Genomic DNA, 27,138 nt, shown 5'->3' on the forward strand with positions numbered 1-27,138 from the left:
TGTCTGCAGGTATAGAATTATCTGTGGTGTTATATCACCACGTCAGTCACACCCAAACTATGTGATGATCTACTGGTGTCTTGCCAAGAACACCCTGTTTAGCTGTTACATAAACTTCCTTCTCAAGTATCAAACCCTTGCAAAAGTCAAGAAAACTAGGAATCTCCAGGTATGTCTACATTAGTATGTTCAAGTTTACACCAGGTGTGTACTTTGGAAGTGAATGCTTAGGTTTGTGTTGTGGACCTGTCCTGAAGCATCAAATCAGGATTTTTTTGCATGGAAGTAAACCAGGAGATGCGTGCAGGAGCACACAAAAAACCCACACCAAAACACCTCAGAAGTACACCCTGTACTGTGGATAGTGTGGATGAAAGGTCATCAGCACAAACCTTTTTTCCACCTATCACCTTTACCTAGATAGTGCAGGCGCAGCTTGACTGTTTGCTCCTTCAAGGCATTTTAATAACATCCCCATATCTTGGATGTGTTTTATTTACAGCATTGACATTTGGGAGTAAATTCCACAATAAGCAACTGTACTTATTGTGAATGTGGTTCACAATGGTTCACAAATGTGGTTCACTTTATAGTATAAGAATGGAGATCAAAACAACACAAGCAGTTTTGTTGTCTCACAAATCTGCTGTAAAGCTTATTCGGGTAGTAAGATAAATATTAAAGCAGAAATATCAGAAGAGGGCAGGGGACATTACTTTAAAAATTCATACACTTTGGGGGAAGCATTTATGAGCTTCCTACCCACCACTGTAACCCTATTATTTACTAAGCCATGTGTTTTGGTTATTTCTTTTCCCTCACGATAGCTGACCTTTTGGCATCCTTCAGCAGTTATCTGATTTTAAACCACAGCATTTGGGGGAAAAGCTGAATGGCCCTTCAACTGAAAATTAAATCTGTCAGGCTTTGCAAAAGTATGCAAAAAAATGCTTTCTAAGAGCCTATAGCTGTCAAGAGAAAGACAAAAACCCACTGGAAAACCTCACATAGGTGTATATGTATTTGACAGTGTTTCTAGTCAGGTACAAATAAAAATATGTCTCCCTTACATATCTTCAGAAACTGCAAAAATGCAACTGCAGGCAGGAATTAAATCCACATCTTCCAACACCTGCCATTTCATAAACAGTATTAGCAATAAGACTTAGAAACAAACCAGAAAAGTCTGTTATATTTGTTTTGGTTTAATTTTTGCCAGGTAAGAACCTCTGCCACATGTTTTCCCCCATTCCCTACTTCCTAATTCTAATTTATTTTTCACTTTTTCAATCAACTGTTTTTTCTTACCTATTTCTTTATGGTCACACAAAGCACTACTCAAAAAGTGAGTCAAGATGCAGGTTTTCCAACATAGCTGAGTCCACTTGAGCTACTTTGTTTAAGCAGTAACTTCTAAATTTGAAATTGGTGGGAGAATTCATGTTTAGCAGAGCACGTCAGTCAGTATAAAAATTACCTACTTTTTTAGCTTCCTCTTTTCTTAACCATAGAGGCTTCTTCAAGCAGAGACCATGGTTCTGAAGAGAGTCACATGTCCAATTTTATGCACTGTGGGTACTGTCAGTCTGCTCACAGTGTAAGAAAGTCAGGCATGTGGTTATGCCTCTGAAGGCTCAACAGTATTCTGGATAAAATGTCACAGATTCAAACCCCTTCAATTCAGGATGGATACACGCGGGAAACAACTTATGTAGTTAAACTGAAACATGCATACATTTCTTAATAAAACAAGAACTAATTAACTTCCTTACATTTTGCTTATGGGCAGGTGTTTTTTTTTGTTGTTAGGGTGTTTTTTTTGGTGGGGTTTTGTTTGGTATTTGTTTTGGCTTTTCTGTGTTGGTTTTTGTTGTTTTGGGGTTTTTTGCCCTTTTTTTTAAACATAATATGATAGTAAAAGCTAAAGCTATTTTAAACCACCTTTACTTAGCCTAATTGTTAAAGTTATTTTTTTCTAATTTTGGCAAAAAGTGGAGAGTTGTTCTATCTATAGCTGAAAATACAGAAGGTGTCATCGTTGTCTCCACACACCCCACCCCCCACCCCCCCGTGAAAAAAAGTAAGTATTGCCAGAATTTAAGAAAAAAATATGCTTTAAGCATCTCCAGGTTTGTAAGTTAAATATGTTAAATATTAAAAATGAAGGAATAAGTTCAATTCATTGTTTTCATAGAACAATTAAGTCTCTTGATGAAATCAACTTTTTTTTTTTAAAAGGTTATTCAGGTAATTGCAAACAAGTAATGAATGAACTTTTGAAGCCCACTGTCAATCTTTATGAGTTTACCTTATTTTCCTTCACACCGGTAAAGCAGAGTAAATGAGGATAAACAGTTTCTTTCAGCACCTTCCCATCAGCAGGATATATGCTTTTAGAAAGTCCACTGCATAATTAAAAAAAAAATTAAAAGCTTTAGAAAGTCATATATTTTAGAAAGCAGAACAGTAACATCCAAGATTCACAAGTTCAATTAAAAATTACCGAATAAGTAATTACAAGTGACTTTTTAAAAATCACAGCACCAGCTGCCCAAATTCTACATGGCTAATCTTACTCCTGTGTCCCCTGCTGTGTCAAAGACTGAGAGCTGTCAAATTCAGGGTAAATCTTTGAATGCCAAAGTGGGTTTGTTCTGGTTTTTGATCATTTGCAACATGCAGAGATTTTCCATAATAAACCTCCCGAAGTTCATCTTGTACCTGAACTTTGTGTGTGAATTTCCCATCTGGGCCCACCTGTTTAGCAGCTGGTAGATGTAACTGTGGCCATCTTCTGTCCAGATGATAAGTCTGTAAGCTGCTAGTACTTCTCCACCAGCAAAGCACTGACCACTTTTACAGAACTCAGTACAAAGCAATGAGAAATCACAATAATCATAAACCTAAGCTCAGAAAAACAATACAATATAAACAAACAGTACTGGCACACTCATTTTAATTCAAGCTGGTTTTGGGCGAAGGATCAATAAGTAGAACATTGGCTTAACTCTCTGTAGTTTGACTACCTCTTCTAGAGCCAAAGCAGTTTGCCTACTATCAAACTACTGCAAAGTAAAGAATCAAACAATATATTTCAAACAGAGAAACAGACAATGAAAAAAGCAGCATTAGGGCCTTCTGTTCTATTAGGGGATTTTTGGATGGGATTTACTTTGTTTTGCCTTGCATTCATTATTAATATTTACTGGACTGTTAATTTCTTACAAATATGACATTGAAGACTTTAATAGAAGCCATAAATTCTTCTCTCTGTATTCTTTAAAAGATGATCTGCTGGCATAATGACAGCACATATCTTAAAGCAGATTTTCTTCTTTTCTTCTTTTGGGAGAAACAGAGATTTTTCCTTTTCACAAATTAATTGAAAGCAAAACACATATAATACCTTTTGCTTACAAGAATTATTCTCTTTTCCATTTCTAGAGCTGGTAAGGAGTTATATGACTTGTTTGCTTCCTCTGACCTTCCCACTTTAAACCAGAACAGGATATGACTAGGGCAACCTAGGGTATTGTCTGCTTGTTCACATTCCTAGTGGCTTCATGGAGAGAGTACTCATAGCCACATTCTTTTAATTTATTCCAGTAGTGTGAGGAAATAGATTTCAGTACAAAAATTTCTACTAATTATTTACCGCTGATTTCTATTCATTATCTAATTTCTAGCTAATTTGTTCTTATTTTTGTTACTATAGAAGTGGGTTATGGAGCCACTCTAAACACACATGTGAATCTCTCCTATGCCTGTCTAATTAAGGAGTAAGATCACCATCATTTAAAGTTGTATATTCACTAAAACATAAAAGTTTAAAATCCAACATGACTTATCTATATTTTAACGCTTAAAGTAGTGTTATAGATAAGTATTCAAATACATAATGCAGATATTACAAGAAACATGCACCTCTTGTGGAAAAACATTACAGATATCAATAGGAAAAAATGCACTTTACACAGATATTTTCACGATAAGCCTATCCATTCCATACATGGAATTTCTTTATATATGCTCTTGTACAGACATTAAAATAGCCCAAGACAAGCCTCAGGAATACCCTACAATTGTATTATTCAAAGTTGACGCAAATATATGTAAAATTTCTGCCCCGCCCCCGCAACAGCACTGGTGCTTGGATCAGGTACATATGTTGCACTGAAAGCTCAGGATTATTTTAAAAGCAATGTCATAACACTGGGGAAAAATAGAGAGTTATTACAAGTTCAGTTTAACTAAAATTTAAAATAAACTAATAACAGTTTGAGTAATTACATGATGCATTTGTTTTGTTACAGCTACAAGAGAAAGTGATATAATCTGGGGTCTTTATGTTTGCTGGTTTCTATTAGTGGAACCCAGGCTATTGGCCCTGATGGAACAGAGGCCCCAGGTTACCAAGGACTTGCCAACTGCAATTACTTCTGTCATAAACAGTTTTTGTGCATCTTTGTCTCCTTTTGAAATGCACTGTGAAGGGGACTATAACGCACCCAGTGCTCTAAATGACTAATACATAATGCAAGCCCCTTTCCACCCAGCCAATTTCATGTTAAACTTTTAAAGCAGAAATATATTAATAAAAATAAACATTTAATATCAGTCAGGCAGTTAAGTAGAGAAGGGATACAGCACACTTATACCTGACAACTAGTGAGCACTTATTCTTTAAGCAGAGGAGAAAAGCAAGTATCTGCAGCTAAAAACATTAATTTTCTTAATAATTTTGAAAAGCTAAAAGTAAAACACTCAGTAATGTACCTGCCAGCATGTGGAGGACACGACTAGAAGGAGCCTTTCTGTGTAAGTACAAAACTGTACTGCTTGACAATTTATACAGTCCAGAGATTTTGATTCCTTCTCGTACACACTTTGTCTCTCCTTTACAGCACATGGGGAAAAAAGCCATAAGATTTATTCTAGATAGCTGAGCTTTTACTGTTAGGATAGAAACAAACCACTGAAAATAATTTTGTCAACATACACTTTCAAAATGCAAAGCAACATATAATTCTTAATTAAAGTCAGAAAGACAGCTACAACCACCTATAAACTGACAGTTTCAGATTCAGAATAGCTGATGAATATTCTGCTTTCCCACTCATCCTTGTAACCAGGACAGTCTGAGACACATGGTGTTGTCATATGTCTTGTTTTAATTTAACCCTTCCAAAAAGTAGTGGAAAAGTAATTAATTTTCTCAGCTTTGTACTGCTGAATTTACAGATGGTTTGAAAAATATATGTATTTTCAACCTTTTTGTGTGAATATCGGACTTATCAATGCCATCATTGTTATATTGGAATTATTTTTATGAATTATTGATTAAATCACTGAAAAGTGATGTTTTCTGTTTTGAAAGATACCATCAGTATCAAAACTTCTCTGAGAAGGGGTATGCTGGTCATGGAATCATGGCTATCAAACTGCAAACCATTCTCTCACTGCACCTTGAAGCTCCAATTCATTCCAATTAAATACAACAATATTTCTTAAAATACTACTCTAAGGTATGAAGAAGCTGGATTGTTACTAACTCTGCACTCCTCCCTTCACAAAAGAAGGCCCCAGGCAGTAACAGCATGGCACCATACCATATATATGGTTCTCTAATGTCTGTAATCAGTTGTTGCAGTTTCCAGAATTTCTACAGCATTACAGTATTTTTTGCCCTCAGAATGTTGAAAAGATCCCCTTCAAAACATTTCAGATAAACCAAAAACACATCAGAAAAACACTGGTATGGTATCAAACTTGACAGTCTTTCCTGAGGAGTCTGATTCTACCTACTAATAAGCAGGGCTGCAGCATGCTCTGCAGTTTGTCAAGTAAGGCAATAATGTATTAAGGATGTTCAGAGAAGACTGTCGACATTTTGCCATTTCTATTGATGATTCTAGTACTTAGCTGTAATATTGAAGTCCCTTTGTGAAACTAGCTCACAGAGTTTAATTCAAACACAAAACATTGCATTCCAGTTCTACACTTGTGCATGTCAGGTGACAGCTACTGAGAATATTAACACAGAAAAGTTACACAGAATAAGTGAGTTTGAAGATGGAGAAATGGGGCGCTTGACCCAGCAAGAGTGTTTTCCAAGTGAAGACAGCATTGTGGGAGGCAGACAGAGGAAAACAAAGTCTAAAGGACCATTTTGAAGAAAGTAACAAGGGTGAACAGGGAGTACAAAGGCCAATTTTGAAGAGCTTTGAGGTTAAAGGAAAGAGTGAAGAGGTTCAAAGAATGGAGTGACATTACCAGGACAGAAGGAAAGTGTTACAACTTTAGCATCATGGAATATGGTAAGATATGAGGCCTGGGCAAAAGACATTGCAGTTGTCAAGACAAGAGGTGTCCAATGGCCCAACTGATTTTAAATATTATGCGAGGGTGCGTTTTCAGAATTTTGTGACAAAATTCATCAATTCTGTTTAATACATATCCAGAAGATTCCAATTTATTAATATTCTGCTTCAATACATCCTTTACTTGAGAATATTACTACCTTCACGTTATTCAAATCACTTTCTCTAGTCATACAAACTGACCTGTATGCTGTTCAAAGACAAAGACAGGTCCCACACTTTAAGGACTCCCGTTACAGACACTGCAACCAATGAGTCTTCTGTGAAAAGTTAAGAGTGAGATAATCAACCTGAAACCGAGTTCAAACAGTCCCTAACACCAAAAGAGAACATCAGCATAAACACTGGCATTCTATACAGAACTAGAACAAGGATTCTGCAGGACACTGTTTAGATGAAATATTAATTTTACACAAAAATAACTTATTGGTATACAGAAATACAAAACATGCAAGCCAACTGTGAATAATTATTTTGTCTAATCTGATATATTTCAATAGAAGGCACAGAATAGTGGTTTTGTGCCCTTAATTTCCCTCATATTACAAAATTAATTTCACACAGAATCACAGGTTGGAAGGGACCTCAGGGATTATATAGTCCAACCTTTCTAGGAAGAGCGCAGTCTAGACAAGGTGGACCAGCGCCCTGTCCAGACAACTCGAAGGTGTCCAACGTAGCCGAGTCAACAACTTTGTACATATATCCAAGAAATAAGCTGATTACAACCAGTGTAAAGGCTGCTTATTTTTCTCTTTAAGAAACATATGAAATGAAATGTGACCAACATTAGGAGTATTAAAAAGACGTTCTTAGATGCTGTCAATGACACGTTAACATCTTGTACTTACACCTCAGTAAAATATTAAATCTAGTAGAATAGTACTATCTATACAAAGATATTTTATCATTATTTACTTGGCCTAAATACATCTAAAATGTATACCTTGAATTCTTGCAGAGTGTACAATACACATACAATTTATCCAATCAGAAGACTGAGATGATGACAAAGTGTGAAGAACACCCAAAGTCTTAGCATCAATAATAAGAACATCTTGATATTCTCCACAACAAAGCAGCCAGCCTTCACCTGTTATTCGGAACGAGCAATGGTAATACTGTACAAGTGGAAAGAAGAGAGTCAGCATGCTACACAAATGGGCACATGCATTTTTCACATTCAGCATGTCATACTTGGATTTGTAATCAATGCTTGTAGCATTATTAAAAGTGTACTGTATATGTGAGACCATACACAATTTTGCTAGTGACACAAGTGTTTCACATACATTTATAACAATTTAATACAGGCATACAGCTTAGTAAGAGGTGCTTTGTACTGAAAGCAGTATCTGCCCTGCCTAAATATTAGGATTTTTTTAAAACAATCAAGGTGCTAATTTTCATTATAAATGGCTAAACATTTTGGGATTTGTTTCTCTGAGAGGCCTAATATCTCTCCAAACTTTTTATAAAGCTCCAGTTAACAAGAATTACATAAAGATGAAAAAGTCAGGTGAAAACGCAGAAGATTCATAATGAATTTTCCATTATTTTCCAGGAAGACTTTCTACTCCATAAGATATTCCTCATTATGAATCTAAATGCCCTAGTCTTCAGAAGATAAATTCTTTCTCAACAATCACGCAAAGAAAGAGACATATAAAGTACTAAGGAACAGAGATGACAGACGTTCAGAAAGACCATGAAGATTTCTTTTCTGTTGGGTGTTTTATATGTGCAAGTACAGTTGCATTTTGTGTAATATGTATCTGTAATCGTACAGATAATTGCTATAAATGCATAAGCAGCCACCTCAGATACAATTTACAAGTAAATAGGATCCTTAAAGTAAGGATCATGTACAACAATCATGTAATCAGACAAAAATATCAGATAGACCCACAAAATTGTGCCTCTTTTACTACAAGTTGTCCATACATTCAGTTCTGCTTAGATAATAATTCTTCATCTAGGAGTTAACTAACTGAAGTCTGGGCGGCGGAAGAAGCGTAAGTAACTGGGAACAGGATAGGTGTTACCACAGATACTATAAATGATCAGAGGCAGAAATGCTTAGCAGTAGAAACCATTTGTAATTACTGATACTCTTTAATTAGGCTTGAACTGGAAGATTTGTATAGTCAGTCAGTCCTCTGAGAAAATCCCACTCTGGTTAAGAGCCACAAATGGTTAATAGTTGACCCTGGTGTTAAACTTCATTTCAAATCACAAAAATTCAGTATGCATTACTTGACATCTGCCATTTATAACTGAATCATCTCTGCTGAACAAAAGGCCAGAAAAGTTAGTAGTTTAATTAAAACTTACTAAAACATTAGCTAAAAATAACACAACTATTTTAAATGGTGATGCTATCAAAATCAGTGTGCACTAAACCTCCCAGACAATAATATTCTGTAGGATATTAGAGTCTTTCAGATACTATTATGCCACAAGCAATCATTCCCCATGGAACAACAACAAAACCTACAACAAAACAAAAAGCCTACCACAACAAAAAACCCAACCCCAAAAAAACCCGCACAAAACCCCCCATCAATTACATATCTCTCTGAAGGTCACAGTTTCCCCTCCTAGCAAGATATATTATTCTTCCTAATAAAGTTGTCCTGTTAGATGTTCCTATTTTCCTTTAGCCAAGTTATAGAGCAAAAAACATTATCTAGCCGAAATTAGGCTTAGCTCACTTCCCCTAATAGAGAAGTAACAACCTTTAAAAAAGTATTTGCTTCTTCTACTTGAAATGTAAGAATGAAGATTCTGCCTCTGATCTCCACAAAATTCTCCACAATGCAGATCTGTCTACTTCTCTGCAGAACTCCTCCATAACTTAAACTGTTAAAACCTAATTAAGCAATACCACAAAGCAGATCATATTGCAGCGCTATTACATTATAACTGAGGCATTGTATTGTGCATGTAAAAATACGTAAAAAAGAATGTGTGCTTTAAAGATATATTCTTCTATAATTTTTATTTGTGTAACTTCTTAAAAATCTATGCTTTTTATGTATATATACACACACATTAAAAGCATAGACTTTAAATAAAAATTATAGAAGAATAACTTCTTAAGTGATTAACAACTGTCTTTGAATTCATCATGTCAACCAAAACAATGCCATGAAAACCAGCATTTCTTCTGGAAGCTTTAAAACATTTGGATTCTGAATTTGGCCTTAGTATGAGTCACACAAGGTGTCAGACGACTTCCATCATTTGGAGGTGTGGTTCCACCCTAGACTTCCTGACTGAAGAAAACCAGAAAAACAGCATTTTAATTAACCTACGAGCCCTGAGCTGCTCTTCTACTAATATAACCAGAAATAAGCCATCTCTGCACCAAATCCATACATGTTGGGCTCCTCAACACCCTCACACTCCAACATCTAGATACTTAGTGTACCTGAACAGAGTTCAAAGCAGACGCTTTAAATTATTGGAAGTAACATTTAAAGCAATCTGGCCTCTGAAAATAAGTGTTCTGTCCCAAGTTCTGCAATAAATGAAAGTGTATTTTTGGAAATGGGACAGGGCAGTCTTTTGTAGGTCAGCAGTTAAGCATCAAAACCTTTCAAACATTTAAAAATAAGGTCTTTAGCAGACTGTATCTCACATTTGGCTAGATTGTTTATACTTCCAAAATAAATCATCAAAAAAAACATTAAACTGTAAGGTTCCACACATTTTTAACACAGACAAGAATTAAGATTAAGACAGTTACACTTTGCTACCCAGTGCCCAAACTTTACAATAAGTTAATTGATACTGGATTCCAGACATTGGTGGCTTAGAAAGAATCAATTTGATTTAAGAGGTTCAGAGGAACATAAAAATCTCAGTTTTGTTCTTAGAAGGAAGCCAAAAAAGGAAAAATAACAGATATGAAGCTACTTATATTGCAACAGGGTTTTTTTCCTCCTATAAGTATGTTATGACCTATACATTTAGAATTTTATGTTTCTGAGAAATATCATGTTAACAAAGCAAAATTCTGAGTAATGAGCAGAGATATTCCATGAAAGTTGCTATACTTACATAGATTGCTGTATGCCTATAAGGAAGCTTTGTGTTCTCAATGCATTGTCCACTAGTGACATTCCAAACACACATCTCCCTGCCAAAGATAAATGTATATTATTCTCTGTCATTTCCACTCAGCTGGAATAATTTTGTGCCACCAAGTTTTTCTTTAGTGCTGTACCTAAGCGCAGTCTGGTCGTTTATGTGGCTTTTTGTTACAGATTACTGAGGAAGAAAATAATGTCATTAGCAGGGGATGACATACAGTATCTGTTTCTTTTTGTTTTGGTAATTATACCCTGCCACCTTGCAGCAAACCAGACTTTAAGGCCAACTCTGGCCTACAACAAACCGTAGGTATACTGCCATTACAGCTCGTCAACACGTCACTGTAACTATCTGTCGTTGGAACTACCTCCTCCTGAAAATGATTCATTTCACTGAACTTAAACCACATGTTTTGAAAAACACAACGCATCTTTGCCGCATCAGACTTCAGCTCTTGAGAGGAACCGCAACGTCTGTTAAGAAGAAACAGTGCCACCATGAGGCTACTCCTGAAATCTGTTAATACAGCACTCGCCTCCAGGCAACGTAAACGTCTGTGCAATATTCTAGCTCCACTTAATTACAATTAAAGTTAATGTTCGAGAAAGATGCTTTAGCGGGTCTTCCTCATCTAGATATTATTCAACATGCTAGGGGACTGGAGTACAACAGAAAGGCACTCAAATTAAATTTTGCAAATGAGGTATGTTGTCATAGCTCAGCAACTGAATGTGGAACTTTGATGCTTTTAGTTTTTACTTAAACAGCAAGCATTATTTCCACAGTTGAAACAATTACCTTACAATTCCTGAAATTACATTTAAGGCATTTTCTGTATGAGGACTTAAAGAACACATTGTGAAAAAATATTATATCAAAAATACTACTTAGTGACTTACATTTCAATCTACACACTTCCACATTTTGTGATAATCTAAAAACATTACTTGGATTATATTTTTCAGCTGAGCAAGAGCAGTGAAATCTGCACATCTGTAGTGTAGCATCAGAGTTGACCGACCAAAAGTCATAACTTAAACAGAACAGTTATGCTGTTTGTTAAACACTTCAAGTCAGTGAATTTCTCCTTGTTTACATCAGAATAACAATTACAGTAACATAGCTAAAGCAGTAAAGTCAATACATGCATGCAAACATGCACAAATGAGACCAGAGTATAACTTCAGCTTCTGCACATTGCACTTAAATTACTGTGTCTACTAACAAGGAGTGAGTGATACCACACGTTGATAAACCTGTCCTATAGCATACGCTATATCCATGCACAGGACACCATCGAGAACTTCTGAATCACTACAGATTTATTTACAGATTTCCATGTAAAAGTACAAAAATACTGTTCAATACTCATCCTTCTGGGTAAGTCAAACAAGAGATTCTGGGTAATACAAACAAGAGATTCTGAAGTGGGATCTCCTGAAGATGAGGCTTCCTATTTGTAATTATCTCAACTTCATGTTGCAGCCTTCCAGGGATCAGTGATGGATGCTTTGCCCTTATGTAATATAGATGAGAAGTCAGCAGTAATTTGGTAAAAGCGAACATTTAAAGGGGCCAGAAGACTATTCAGTCCTACCTATACACATTCCAGCAAGCCCGATGATCCTTTCAGAAGCACAAGCTTTAGGACGTGAACATCTCCCTGTATGGTATATCTATAGCAAAATACTCATATGTTTCTTAATGCTTTTCACCACAGTTTTTTGAAAATACGGTATCTTTTCCTCCCAGTATGATCTGGAGACAGTACTGCACTAACAAAACTTCAGAATGAAGATAAAAACAGTTTCACCTCTGAACCCTTGAGTAGAATCATTGAAGGCCCATACAAAAGTAGTTCTGTAGACTTTTAACCCTCCTTCCTGCACATAACAACCAGAACTATTTACCACTGTCTGTCCAGTGTGGCAGCCTAGCCTTTGAAGATTAAGAAGCCTGAACCAGTTTGTTCAAGTTATCCCTCTGTTGTATTGAGTGAAAGAATCAGAGATCCTAACAGCTAGAAAGGATAAACAAGCTCCTCAGTGAGAAAGTAGTAGCATTATGACACTGGAAGGTATAGCATGAAAAAGGGCAATTGACAGGAATGCTTCATGGGAAGACGTTTTAAACAGAGCTGTCTTTTAATTAGAAAAGATAAACTCAGAATGAGAGAAGAATGTAATTAAGCAACAGGACAAAATTGTTCAAGGAAAGCCCTTAAGGAAGAAGCTAGCCCTAACTACTTTCAACAGCTGAAATCCTGAACAGATGGGCTTCAGACCCCAGCTGAAAAGATTATCAAATATTCAGAGAGAAACAAGTTCTTGAATGCTAACCTAGCACAAGCGCGGAAATTAGTTTGACTCAAGTGATGGGCCAAGTCACAACAAACACATAGGATAAAAACTGCAAGGTCAGGACCCTCTAAAAGAATGTACTCCAAAAGAGCAAGACCACTTTAAACAAAAGCAAGGAACATATACGCCTTTTATTCAAGCATAGTCTTTCCTGTGCTTCTGTACCTACCCACTGAGCAAGCATAACCTGGATCAGAGTACATTAGCCTCTTATACCAATTCAATTCTCCAGACTGAGCACAGGAAGGAACAGAAGAAAAGCACCATAATGCCGAAATGCTTCTGAACCTGCTGGTTCCCTCCAACAGCCAGTTATTCTCCCTTTCAATGGGGCTTAGCTGACCATCTGAACAAGTCATTCTCCTGACTACTAACAGGATATCTGAATCTGCCAAACCCTTCTGTTGTCCAAGAGATGAGCTCTTAGACTATAGTGTATAAGCAATATAGTCATTACCATAAGTAGCTGTTATACTTTTCATATGGAAGAAGTGGATTAAAAACCTTCTGCCAAATGCAGAGTCTAACCTACACTTGTCATACATTTAATGATTTAAGAAATTAATAATTGAATATTCAGTTACCTACCCATTTTCAGTAGCACTTACTACATATGGCTGTTTCTCAAACTCTCTTGCTTTTGCCAAACAAGTTACAGAAGCAGTATGGCCAAAGAGAATTTCTTTAGATGAAATCTAGAAGAATAATACAGTGATTTAACTTAAACATAACATTTCTGTATAAACTAAGGAGATCTAAAAGCTAGAGAATATTACTTGTAGATGTTATTATTAATGAGTAATTGTCAATCTGCTTTATATTCTTATGTTCTTCAATCATGTTTCTGGAATGTACAAAGATGTGAATGGATTATGCAGTTTGTGTGAAGTACAGTCTTTGTATTCACCATAGTCTAAAAATTGCACCTTCTGAAGAAATTAGCGTTTCAAGTGTTATAAAACAGGCAATGTGCTGAATATCTCTGGCCTTCACCCCACAGCATGCATCAAAAGTGGCAGAGTGAAGTAGGGAATTGATACAGCAAAGGTCTTAAGCATGATTTTCATACATGTTTAAGTAATTGCTTTGATTAGCTTCACTCATGTAAAGACCTTAATGGAAAAAAGGTAGCCCCATAGAAGTGCAAAATAAAGTTTCAAGCTATATTTGAGCACAGCTGGGGCAGCCAAATCCAAAAAGAACAGAACCATCATGCAGAATAAAAATTGGAACTGCTTTGAGACTGTTCCATTCTCAGGAAAATAAATATGAAATAGTCAAACCAATACCAATAACATGCCAGGAGGTTTGCAGCTTCATTATACCAAAAAATATATATTTCATCATACTAATTCCATCTTTCTACAGTTTTTTTCCATTGTTAACCTGGTAAAGACAGAGGTCTTTAAAAATAGATATTTTTTTTCCTTAAATGGCAGGCCATGCTCAGCAACTGATTTAAAAAAATAAAAAAGAAAAAAGACTTTGCAAGATTGGAATTGTGATAATTGTATACGTTTACTTGCTGTCATTACAGCACAATCTCAAATTATAATCCACAGGTCATCATGATCTATGAAAAAATATTTCTGTCTGCAAATAATTGGTTGCACATACAGGCATTTCAACTTTTTCTTCATAGTCTTTCTATAACAAATATCACACTGTCTTTAACACTTAATCTAAATAACTCCAAGTCTGAATAATCCTACTGTTAATAATAAAAGATAAAACCCCCACCTGTGTATTTGGCAGACTGTAGCACAGTGGACACAAACCTTTAATTCTGATGAAAGATCCCAGAGACATATTTGTCCTTCTTCACTTCCTGTAACTATAGTCTGCTGGTCATCTGTAATCATAATAGCAGTGATGCTGTGAGAGGGAGCTATTTTCCCCCACACTGCCACAGCCTGTACTGATAGGTTCATAGTCAGCACCTGAGAACAGAAAAAAGTCATGATGATCTGTAATTAACATGAAATGTAAGAAAAAAAACAACCTTAAAGACAATTTAATCAACATCTGTAAAGGGGAGCTACAAAATACTGCTGCAAAAAACAGTTCATAAGGCATTGAAACATTTTTCTAGCTGATGCCAACATCTCACTAGCACTTTCATTAAGATAGCTGTCCACTAATAGCTTAAATATATAGCAGGACAGCGACATGCCACAATTTTACATGCAGGCAGTATCAAACAGGACAAGAGTTACCAGGGACCAGTACAACCACAATACTGAAATATCAGCAACAGGAGTCATTTGCTGCCTCACACAACCCGGCTTAACTCTGATGGGCCCATGTCACACTGTCTTCTTCCTAATTTTGGTTGGTGGAGTATACCATGCCTCCCCATTCCCTCTAACCAGCAGTTCTCCTCTTTCTCAGCAGCTAACTGCTGGTGCACGAAGATGGCATGGGAGCAGGATGTCAATAAAGAGTCTGTGGTTCCTAGGAGAATAGGCAAGAGAGAGATAATAAGGCTGAAAGGAGAGAACAGGTGATGGGTCAGGGATGAAGAGAAAAACGAGGCCCAGGACCACAAAGCACTATACCCTCAACCATTCAGTGGCATCTCCTAGATATAATACCCAAAAGAAAGGTGGAGGCAGAGTTTCAAGCTGGGAAATAGGGAGAACAAACTGGGTCTTTCTGCTGCTCATGAGTCCCTTGTCAAAAAAAAAGTTCTATAATAGATTAGTCACTACTGTGAAAATTTGATTTAAAGGAATTGTCTGAATTGACTACTGGTCATTAGATAACTCAACATAGATTCTTACGAACTGCATTTCCAGGAAAATAGTTCAGTGCCTGTTCAAACACCACTACTTACAAAATATCCTAAAATCCTCCTTATTAAAAAAGTTCTTATTTGCTTGTTTTTAAGTTTGATGCCTGTTCCTTTTAAAACCACCTCTGCTTGCTAGCTGAATTCTGTACTTGTTTTGCTTCAAACAAAAGCTTTGAGAAAACTGCTCTCAAGTCACTTCACAAGCCTTCTGTTGCATTGTTTGCATTTTCCATTGCAGATTCCCATGTCATAAGCATCTAACATATTTCTAGAGTATCCCCAACAGTACCTTCAAAATGAAATAACAGAAAGTATCTGACTATAAATAATTTGGCACTTAACTGGTCAACTCACCTAAAAAATTCATGTATGTCCTGTTGTTAGACTTTTCAGGGGGCTTAGTAACACATCCAACAAGTATGGCTCCTTTGGGTCAACTTATATGAAGCCGTTGATTGCTAAAAACAGACACAGATGAGTAACATCTTTAGCATCAGTCTCTTCACATGAAAGAGTCCTACACTAAGCTGCCAGCATCTACCATAGCCAAGCGCAAACAATTCCCATATATAAGGGTCAGTTGTATCAAAACTCCCAAATTATTAACTTCAGTATACAACAGCCTCCAGCACTACTTCCCTGTATCCTATGATGGTTCTTCTCTCCTTTTTTCCAGAAAGCCTGTACAGATTCTTCTGAAGCAACTCTTTACCTCCCTTCCCTTTTACCTTCTAAATATTGTCAGGGATGGAGAAGGGTATGAAGTTGACTTGTGCCTGTGAAGTGAGTCCTCTGAAAACTGAAATCCTCTTCAACTTTACTGAGGGTAGTTTTGACTACCACTAGCATGCAGACAATGGACAGACAGCTGACTGATATTGAGCAATGTAGAAAAACGTTTGTACATCCGGATGTTATTCCCAAGCATGAGTGAAAAAGAAGAAACAGAATTTAAGCTCTTCAGGTGCACCATTGTCTAGGGTCACTTAAATATTTTAGTTATTCTTTTCAAAATATTGTGTGTCACCTACTTTTTATCCAAACAGCATTGAAGAGATCATTCAGAGCAGGCACTTCGCAGCCACTATGCCAAATTCACCTCTCAGAGGTTTGCTCCTATTTGTCCTGGAGAAAGGAGAGACAGAGCCCACAGCACATCCTTAGCAAAGATATTTAAAATTAAACGGGTGCAAGGTGTTAGAACAGTGCACCTGGGAGAGGTCAGCCAAAGGACATGACATTAAAGCTGAAATCTTGTGAGAACAAACAGGAACTGGGTAGAAAAAAATGCATGGCAGCAGATAACAGCCACAAAGTGACACAAAGAGCAGTTCCTATGATAATTCAGAAAATACCACAGGACAGAAACAGAGGACAAGAGCAGCCTTTTAAGCTGTGTTTACAGAAACTGTAATACAAGTTACCACCAAATCCAGCACAGTCGGAGCTGAAAGCAGGGACACAGATGAGAGGTATTTTTGTTAATACTAATAAAAGCCTTAAGTGACACAGAACTAGAGGAATGGTCTTGCGTCCTGACATGAACATAAGATGAAGGGGCCAGTTACCGAGAAGAAGGGCTGAAAAGACTGGTATGTCAGACTATCAAGGTCCTGCGATACAACCTCAGCCAGGACATCAAAGGCAGAGGAAGAGGATTCCAAGAGAAAATTAACTGAGGTCAAGAGTCTATTAGGCTAAATCACATTTAGTTTCATTTTAAAGCTCTTTGTGGGCATATCACAAAATACTGAGAGAAGTTATTGATCTCAGCTTTAGAATTTGACTTTTCTAAAACTTATTTTTTAAATCTCTAGACATATGAAGTCTTATGCTTAGTGGTGAACATTGAAGTCCTTTTCTCTTCCAGTTTATGCCCTGAAATGAAAGTTGTTCCAGCCAAACTCTAATGATATGTTTTTAGGTGTCAGCCTTGCAAAGAAAATTCACCATTTTCATTGGTCTTATAAAATGGTGGCTGCCAAGTTAACAGTTTCATAAACCACATCTTGAGTCTTTAAAATGCATGTTCTTGCGTATCATACTGGTGCCATGGGAGTGTTCAACTAGTATAAAACACCATATGGCAGCAGAATTCAGGTTTGTACTGCACTGAATATGAAGTAATAAATTACGTTTCCTTGATTCTATGCTTCTTTTACAAGATCAATATTCTTAGCAGAAGACCTACTGCTGAGCAGGTGATGAGTAACAAAGAACTCAGAAAAAGGATCAAGAGAAGTTAAAAACTACACAAATTGCTGGAATTCGATAATATGTAAGTGATCTATTTGCATGCAACATTTGTTGTAGATGTCCATGAGTATCATGAATTAAGAGCTACTACTATAGACAAAACATTGGTTATATAAAATAATTAATTTAGCCTGAAACGTTACAAGAACATTCTGTATTCTTTCCTTTATTACAACTGCAGCATAAGAGATATAGAAGGTATATGAACTTCCATGTTAATAAAACAGTCCTTAACTTTTATTCTCTTGCTTCTTGGTTAACTTCTCTTTTGGATTAATATATTTTGACACACAAAGTAAGCATTTTGCAGGAAAGCTTTGCTTCTAAGAACACCATGACTTCACTGGAACTATTGCATACTCGTGCACACATGCACATATCCACATTTTGTCTGACAATGTGTACTTTTATCAAAGCTATTTAGTGATGCTGATAGCACCTAGAGCAAACTTTAATAAAATCAGATATTTATCAGACTGTTCCTTTAAAAAAAAGGTTAAAAACTGTTTTCACAAAGTCAAATATTGCCCAAGGCATATCTGAGCTGCATGTAGCTTATCAGCACATGTCAAATTCCTCCAGCTCTGCCCACCCAAGCATGTCTGATATCCCCTGTTTACCCATAATTCAACCTTAAATCAAGTTCCTCAGTCCTACTCCCCATTTCTCCTTCTTACAACCCAATAATCATCTTTGCTTGTCCTGCCCTTACAATCACAGTCAAAAAACTCCCTCCTGACTAAAAAAGATCCCCTGTTCTTATTTAAAACCATACCTGCTCATTCCACCACTAACTTGTCATATCTCTACCATCCTGCCTCTAGTTCCAGGAAAACTTTTCACACTGAAACTGGACCACAATCCTCTGCTAACTTGGAAGATTATCCCCATTTTCACAGCTTCAGGAACTCTTGCTGTACTACTGCAGCAACTTAGGACCATTTCCATAATATTGAAGTTTCATTTGAAAAGCTGAGTATGCCACATTTATTCTACTGAAGCTGTCAGGTATTGAAGTCTAGTCAAAAGCTTTAAGGGGTGTGAGAGAGCAGAAGGTCTGACCTTGAATGCCTTTCCAAGCACATATTAATGCAAGGGCTTTTCCTCATCACTCAGCTTTTTAAACTGGGACTCATCATGAGCTGAGTAGAATGAAAAAGGTCAGATTATACCATAAAAAAACAGTGCCATAACAACTCAATATATGCTTTGCCCATAGACCCCCTAATTCCAATACAGTAAGCATATCTTGACTATCTCCTCTACTGACCCTAAAAAAAAGAAGTGTATTTGTTAGCTTCTCTATTAGGTGCATCTCAAACCTTCCAATGACTGCCACATAATTACTGCCTAAACCCAGGCACACATCCCTGTGCTGCATTTTCTCAAGATAAAAAGTATAATTCTAAGGTGAGTAGTTTGGGAACATATAGGTTAGAACGGAAGAGTTGCTTAGGGCTTCAAAGCAGATGTGTTCACAGTGATTTTAAGCAAAAAATGAGAGTTCTGTTTTGCCCCCAATGAGGTCTGCGGCTCACATTCCCTATAGGTCCTTGCGTTTACACACAGGGTTTGCTCAAAAGCATAAAAGAAGCTTTCCAGTATGAAACATCCAGAACAATTTTAAGCTATTAACTTAGAAGAATCATATTTCTTGAAGAAAATACTTACCCTGATTTTTAAATTAATTCAGAATTCATCAGTTCTCACATACAACAAGGTCCTTAAACTAGGAACTGAACTTGCCAGAGGTCTAATATTAAACAGTTCACATAATAAAACACTGGCTTTGACAGAAGCCTCCTTCCCATAGCTACAGACTATAACAAAAGCTATCAAATAGGATTTTATAACTTATTTATAAGGAGAAAAGACTTTGTGGAACAAAAGATTGCTATACAGGTAACAGTCAACCTTCAAAAAATCTCTTCTAAATTTATATTCATATTTACTTCATGTTTCCTACACATCCTAAACTATCAATACAAGACCGGTTTCTTCAAAGTCCAGTTAAATGTGTGGCAATCAGTGTAGGCACGAAAAAGATGCAGAAATTGGCTTACAGTCCTGAAAAATATTAAGAGATTGGCAGCAGCATAGAACTGTACTGGACTAAAAATACAAACATTTGGGGCTGGGACACGACCAGAACAGGATAGATGGGCCAAAATGATTAAAAACAATTATAGACAATTTTATAAGAACAGCTTTTGCCTTCTCAGTCTAGCAAAATTCTATTTGCCCAGGCTTCAATATTCTTGATAGTCAAGCAAAATAATATAAATTCCACACACAGAGCTCTTTAACTCATCATTGCAGTAAACTGATAAGAGAGTTTTAGGCACAGCCTGGTAGGTTCTCGTGAGATATTCCTAAGGTTTGTGTGTTCCTATCCTATCTCATTCTCCTATTCCTGTCTATTCGTCAGATATATTCTCTCATACTGTCCAGGTAAGAAAAGTTCTATCAATATTTTTGTAATGTTAGGAAAAGACAAGTTATTTTCCTTAAAAATAGCTTTGACTTGCAGTCTACTGATCCATTTATATTGCTGTCACAACTTTCACAATTTACTTTATGATGTAAATGTTGCACTCTCCTTAAGGATGTTGTATACTATCTCTAGTAATCAAAGACATAGCCTTTCCTGGACTAAAAAGTTATATTCACCAACTGTCCACAATATATAGCAAGTCCATCTAAAAGGCATAAATAATAAAATATATTTCATTTACAAATGACTCAATTAAAGCATCTAAAGTACAAAATCTAAAGATACAGGAGTGACATACAGTGAGGTCTTTGTAAGCCTGCAGACATACCACATTGATGCTCATGATGCTGCTCACAGATTTGCTATTTATGTAAGTTGCTATTCAGAAGCCTATTGTGACCATGAATCTGAAAATACAGGTCAATAATACTTTGTAATTTGTGAAGCAGCGGGGTACGTGTGCATTTGTATATGTGTGAGCAATGGAATAAATTAGGAAAGATAAATACAATGCTGAGAATTATGCTTAACAGAGAAATGGAAATACAATGGGGATATAGAGGCTACAGGGCAGAAGGCACAGCATTTAATGTAGGAAAAGGAAGATATATGAGCCTAGGTAAGTGAAAAGGGAATGACAACCAAAGAAATGACACTAAACACAGCCAGACAAGACAAAGGTAACAAAAAAATATTTGAAGTAATTAATAGCAAAAAGTAACATAAAAGATTTATCAAGAGATTTAAAGAGATAATTAAAAACTAGTTTGTATTTAGCACATGATAAAATAGAACAAATAACTGGCTCCTTTAAGATACAGAGTCTGCTCTATGTGGGTATAGCAGCAAAAATATCTCTATATTCCAAATATTTTAGTTAATGTATCTAACCAGATAGTGGGCAACAAGTAAAATGCTCCAGTAATCCACATTTCTATCCTATATCCCACTTGTTCATGTTTTAATATCTTCTTTCAGAACCCTCAGTATTCCACACCTTTTCCTCTACTTTGCTTTTTGCTGCTCCATCCTGGAGACCCTTTGCAATTACGGTTTAAGATTTAATGGGACATCCCTCAAGACCTGTCAGGGCTACACCCTAATCGGCCAGAGGAGTCACTATTGAGCGACACCCAGATCTCCCCTGGGGTGTGAACATACTGCTTTTGCAGTCCAAGGGAGCAAGAGACCAGTGGGACCAGGAATCAATACAACCCATTTTAACAAGCAAGAACCACCTAGTAATACCTTGTTTGTATTTCTTGAACAAGTGACACAAGAAACACTTATTTCATTCCACACAATAATTCACCGCAATCAGAAGGAGCACAGTAAGGGCAACACCATCTCCCAGCTGCTGATTACATCAAAGGTTTGCAGCACAAATTCAATTTTATGATGTTAATCTCAGCCTGCCACTCAGAAATTTTCTCTGAGGGATATGATTTTTCTCTGGATTTCATTTTAAGAATGATTTTCTTCTTCTACAATCAATAAAGATATGTTTTCATCAAAATACTCTATCTTGGCAGAATTCAGTTGGCCATCTCAGAAACTTTGGTGACACAATATTAATTAAAATAGCTTATGTTGCACCTAAGCTGGAAAATGAGGCTGTGAAAACATCAACAACTCAGAACACTTGTGCTTTACACACTGTCACAAAGTACACTAGACTAATCTTCACCTCCTTGAAGTTACTGTTTTACCCCACAAACTGTTACATTATCTTAAGCTTGACAAAAAAGTCCTGAGATGCTCTTTTGCTAAGTAGAAATATTTTAAAAGCCACAAAAATATAAATTCCAACTTTCTTTCACTGACACTAAAGGCTTCGACAACAACATTTAACTTATAGACAACAATTAATGCATGTGGGCTAGCTAACTTGGCTTTAAATCATATACATCAAGGATCCTGTATATATACAAAGTTTATTTGAAAAAGAAATATATTATACAATTGCATTGGGAGCCATAAAAGATGTCTTTAAAGAAAAGGCAACCATGTTTGTTTTTACTGTCTGAAATATAGTGTCTTAATGTCCTATCAACTACCAGATTAGTTATCCACAAGAACTGAAATATTGCTTAAGCACTAGACAGAACTACATATATGTGAATTATTTACTACTTCCAAAGCCTGAAGCATACAAATAGTATCACTTAAGTCATCTTCAGTGGTATTACGCATATTCAAATGGTGAAATGCTTTGCTGAAGCAGAGCTTTAATGTCTTAGGACATTGACTCATCAGTTCTTACAGGAAAGCACAGATTGACAAGAAGAGACATTAGTTTCTGCAGAATGTAAGATTTCATTTCTACAAAATTGCATCTTACTGACTTAAAGAGAGGTTTTAACTTCAGTTTTATACACATTGAGTCATTCCTACTTCTACTGAAACTAACAGCTTTCCGTGTGAGAAAGTACTGCTTCCTTACGCTAGTAGAGAGACAGGTCCTTACACTTTCTTAATTATAAATTGTCATATAAGCAGAGAGACATTTATGTCCTTTAAAAAGTCAATGATCCCAACATAATCCCACATTAATCAGAAAGCTTAAGGTGGTGTCAACTCCAAGTTTACGGCCTACATAACTTGGAAAGTGTAGAGAGTAATAACTTTAAGTCTGTGTCAAGAATTCCCATAGACGTACACGAAAGTCACATATAATTTACAAGAACTTTGATCAACTTTCATTTTTATGAAATATCAGATTCTGTAATTATGCCTAGAGAATTAATTCTTATTTACACTGCTTTAACACAAAAGATCTGGTAAGGTCAAGACACATGAAACCTAAAAAAAAAAACCTTACAAAAATCTCAAACTGAGAAGCAGTGAGTATGCATCAAGGCTGTAAGTGACCTTGAACTCATTTACGATTTAAAAACCCGTTGATCAGAGAGGTGATGTTTTTGGTTCAGCTACACAGTACTCTGGAAAGTTTAAATAACAAACAACTTTGGAGTCAGATGGTGGAAATAAGACAACTAAAACACTTCATCAGCCTTTAGTTTTTACATAGTGATGTAATAATCACTAATCCGTGGTGTAATCAATTGCATCATAATGAGGATTTCCAAACTCTGACAACAAGAACTCCTTATTTTCCTGTTTTGCTCTTTGAATTATCTTAATTACCAAACAGGCCTCTATGCAGTGTTCTTTGCTATGGGGCACACAACTGTTTAGTGTAAACAGCTCAGAATGATTTATTATATACACACAGTCAAATCTATTTAAATAAAAAGACACTGTTTATTATGAAGCAGATTCAAAGTCCAAAACTGATTCAATGCATGGATTACAGTTTTCAATTTTAACACTGAAAATTTTAATCAGAAAAAACCTGCTCTGGTCACAGAATCTATCCTACTAACTGACACAAACCTTTTGAGCAGAACTAGCTCACCACAACAGCTACTTTTGCAATGAGTATGCCTGAAAGATCATGGTTCCATTCTAGTGGCATTACCGATATGCTAAAATTTCACGATATTTTCAGAAAAACACTACTACTCTTCCTAGCAGTAACTAGAAAAGTAATCATAACAGAAACACCACAAGGCTGTAAGTGAGCCATCCTGATTAACTTCATAATTGAGAAAGTCACAAAAAAACATCTGACCACAACTATTTTCCAGAGAAAACAGAACTGCTGTAAAGCATATATAAGTATTTCTACTCTAAGGTTTTGCATTTACTCAGTAAGGCATCACTAAAATAACACAAAAGCGCTCCCCTATTTCAAGGAGCTAATATTTTGAACTTTGTTGTGTCCTCACATTACTCTCTTTCTTCAGGAGGTCCAGTGAATAAGTATACTCTAAAACAATTGATGGAATATATAAGATTCACTAGATTATCTCAGAATCAGAAGTTTCAGACTTCCAATGTCAGATACCAAAATTGAAATACAACAAAGTTACATAGTTGACGCTAAACATACAGGGGCCCAAACAAAATTCCCAGAAACTTGGACGAAATTTGCCCCAGTAAGAAAGAAAAAACACTACAGCAGTCAAAAAGGCTCAGCACCATCAGAAGAGCTCTGGTACCCAACATTATTGCTCTTTTTGGCCACGGCGAGACCCAAAGCCACCCTCAGTGGCCTTCCTGAGGCACACGAGGAAGCAGAGCCTGACAGCGGCAGACCCGCTGCCCCCAAGGACGCACAAGGACAGTCCCAGCAAACGGCCCCAGCTTTCCCACCTAGGTTTCTCGTGCCGCGGCGCCAGCTCAGCTCCCACCTCCGGGGCACCAGCGCGGTACCGGAGCCGCCGGTACCGGCCACCACCGCCCCCGACCAGCCCGGCCCTGCTGGCGGGACGGGGAGGTCAGCACCAGGCTGGAAGCCTGCGGGGAGGAGGACTGGCGGGAGCAGGTACCCGAGAGGAGCCGTGCCTGGAGCGAGCGGCGCAGGCGACGCGGCGGCACAGCCCCTTACCTCCAGCAGCTCCCAGACACCGCGAGCGCGGGAGGACCGGCCGGTAGCGGCGAAAGCACTGAAGGGAGAGGGAGAGAGCTGGGATGGGTTTTATACCCCGCGGGAGCGGCTACACACAGCCCTGATCCTGATCCCGCTCCCGCCGCGGGCGGGCAGCCGCTCCTCGGCCCCGGGCGGCGCGGGCCGGCACCAGCTCGCGCTCCGCAGCGCCGCCCGCAGCTCTGTCAGCGCTCAGCAGCGCCCGACGAAGGAAAAAGCTTACGCAATAGTTTTCTGTCCCGACAGCTCGGGATGAATTACTGAGGGAAAACACGGGCTCTGCGGAGCCGGGCGCGGCCGTACCCACCGATTCCCCCAAGGTGTGTCGGACGGGTGAGGGCCTAGGCTGCCCCTCAGAGACGACCCCTTATTCAGCGTAAGAGGCACAAGAAACTTTTCAAATACTCGTCCTATTTGAAGTATGGTGAAAAGAATATTTCCGCTTGCGGGATCCGGGCGGAGGCGCAACTGCAGGTGGTGTCGTTTCTCCTAACGAGAGAGTGACCAGGTGCACACCGGTGTTTGCAAGCCTCCAGCCAGGTGCTCCGAGGGTGGAACTTGATTTCTCACAGGTGTGGGAATCAGCAGCAGCTGCGGTGTTAGTGTTTAAAGGTAGTAAACAATTAAGCTGGGCATTTCATAGTGAGAGGAGTATGTGTTGTTGAAGATGTGAGTGTTTTAACTGCAAGTATTTCTGTTTGACAGTAGTAAATACAGTGAACACCTAGAGTAAGAAAAAGGAATGCGATGTCTACTTGTTCATTAATTTGTCTCTGTTTTGTTCAAAGGTCATTTGTAGGGAAGCTGTGGTCCATGGAAGATCCTTGTGCGGAGCTAAGCCAAAGTGGTTCTATGGTATACACGTGAGTTCATCTTAACTGTTGAAATAATTGGAGCCACGTCTATAGGGCTGTAAACAAAGCTGTGGGACTCATGGTTAGAAAAGAGGTTTTTGTCTTTAAAATAATTACTTCCTAAATTTGTTTGCCTGATAACTTTTTTAAAATGATGTTGAAATACAGGAGTTGGAAAGATGTGAAGAGATTTAAGTGTGGTTTTAGTGCCTATGGGTCTTGTATTTTCATATTTTAAGTATAGTAGCTAAAGTATGGGGTGTTTTTATTTTAGTATTATTGAGTTCATATTTAACCTAAGACTATTTCTCAGAGGTATCTGTCAGCCTTGAGATAAATAGTAATATTCTAAAACGTGTTAATGTAACACAGGCTACATTTTAAAGCTAAGTGAATGCAATTTTTTTAAAAAAGCAAGTAAAGTCTATAACATTTTCAAACCTCTTTCTCCTGAACCTTCATTTTTATTTGTTCTAGCAGTTCTGTAGTTCAGACTTAATGAGATTTTTATTGCATTACTCAATATTACTCAAATAAATACTCATCTTTAAAGGTGAGATTTCTTGAACCAATTTGTCTTATGAATTATTTTATGTAGGCAAGCTATAAACCCTGGAAATAAAACTTTAATGGAAACGGTTGTGTTTGGTTAGACTGCACTAGGCTAAGTGAAGAACACTGAAATATGGTATCTTAAGTGAAACCTTACAAAGATACCTCTTTTCTGGGCTTGCTTCTGGGGACTTTAGTAGTAAGCATAATGAAAGTAAAATGAGATGATACAAGCTGACTTGCTTTAAGAACCAAAATATTAATTTTCTTGGAAAACATGAACACTGGCCCTTTAAAATCTATAGTCATAACTGGAGCCTCAGCTAAAGCTTTTGTAATCGAAAGACGCTTATCAAGAAAGTGAAAGAATTATATGAGACCAAGTAACATAACGGATAAACTAGATATTGCTTGTGTTTTTTGGCACTATGTGTGAATTGTGAATTCTGCCTGTGACCCTAAATAAATAACGTTGGCAGCCTCTCCTTAATCATTGATAGATGAAGGTTTCCCTAAGAAAAATCTTCACATACATTTTAGCTTGACACAAAGGGAAGGTTACTCCAAAGACCTTAATTGTATCTTATGCTTAGAGACAGTCATAAAACTGTGACTTCTATTTTGTCTTTCAACACCGTATTTGTTACCTTAGTAAAATAAATCATTCCATGAAAGTAGTTATGCATATTAATACCATACCATTGAAATGTATTTACAGATGCACAATAAAAATACTGGTTGTGAAAGCTATATGTGTCATATATACTACTTACGCTTCCAGTTATTAAGAACTATCCCCTAAAACCAAGTGGTTTTATTTCATTCCTAGTCTCTACAATATGGAGCATTGTGTTTAAA

General features: G+C 37.2%; 1 protein-coding gene across 2 annotated transcripts in view; it reads right to left on the minus strand.

Annotated features, from left to right (window-relative positions):
• The window catches only part of WDR72 (WD repeat domain 72), a 118,298-nt gene extending 103,524 nt beyond the window's left edge, over positions 1 to 14,774 (minus strand). The window contains exons 1-8 of one of the 2 annotated variants that reach the window (XM_064456439.1): positions 14,617 to 14,774; positions 13,427 to 13,533; positions 10,446 to 10,524; positions 7,327 to 7,501; positions 6,564 to 6,640; positions 4,777 to 4,896; positions 2,758 to 2,903; positions 2,309 to 2,405 (exon numbers count right to left, since the gene is read on the minus strand). In XM_064456439.1, the coding sequence (XP_064312509.1) occupies positions 2,309 to 2,405; positions 2,758 to 2,903; positions 4,777 to 4,896; positions 6,564 to 6,640; positions 7,327 to 7,501; positions 10,446 to 10,524; positions 13,427 to 13,533; positions 14,617 to 14,769 (954 nt within the window). In that variant the 5' untranslated portion in view covers positions 14,770 to 14,774. Of the gene's footprint in view, positions 1 to 2,308; positions 2,406 to 2,757; positions 2,904 to 4,776; positions 4,897 to 6,563; positions 6,641 to 7,326; positions 7,502 to 10,445; positions 10,525 to 13,426; positions 13,534 to 14,616 lie in introns of those variants that run through there. The other variant, XM_064456440.1, reaches the window with a different exon arrangement.
• Positions 14,775 to 27,138: the final 12,364 nt, after the last annotated feature.

Source organism: Phalacrocorax carbo, chromosome 7 (assembly GCF_963921805.1).
Source record: "Phalacrocorax carbo chromosome 7, bPhaCar2.1, whole genome shotgun sequence".
Taxonomy (NCBI): Eukaryota; Metazoa; Chordata; class Aves; order Suliformes; family Phalacrocoracidae; genus Phalacrocorax; species Phalacrocorax carbo.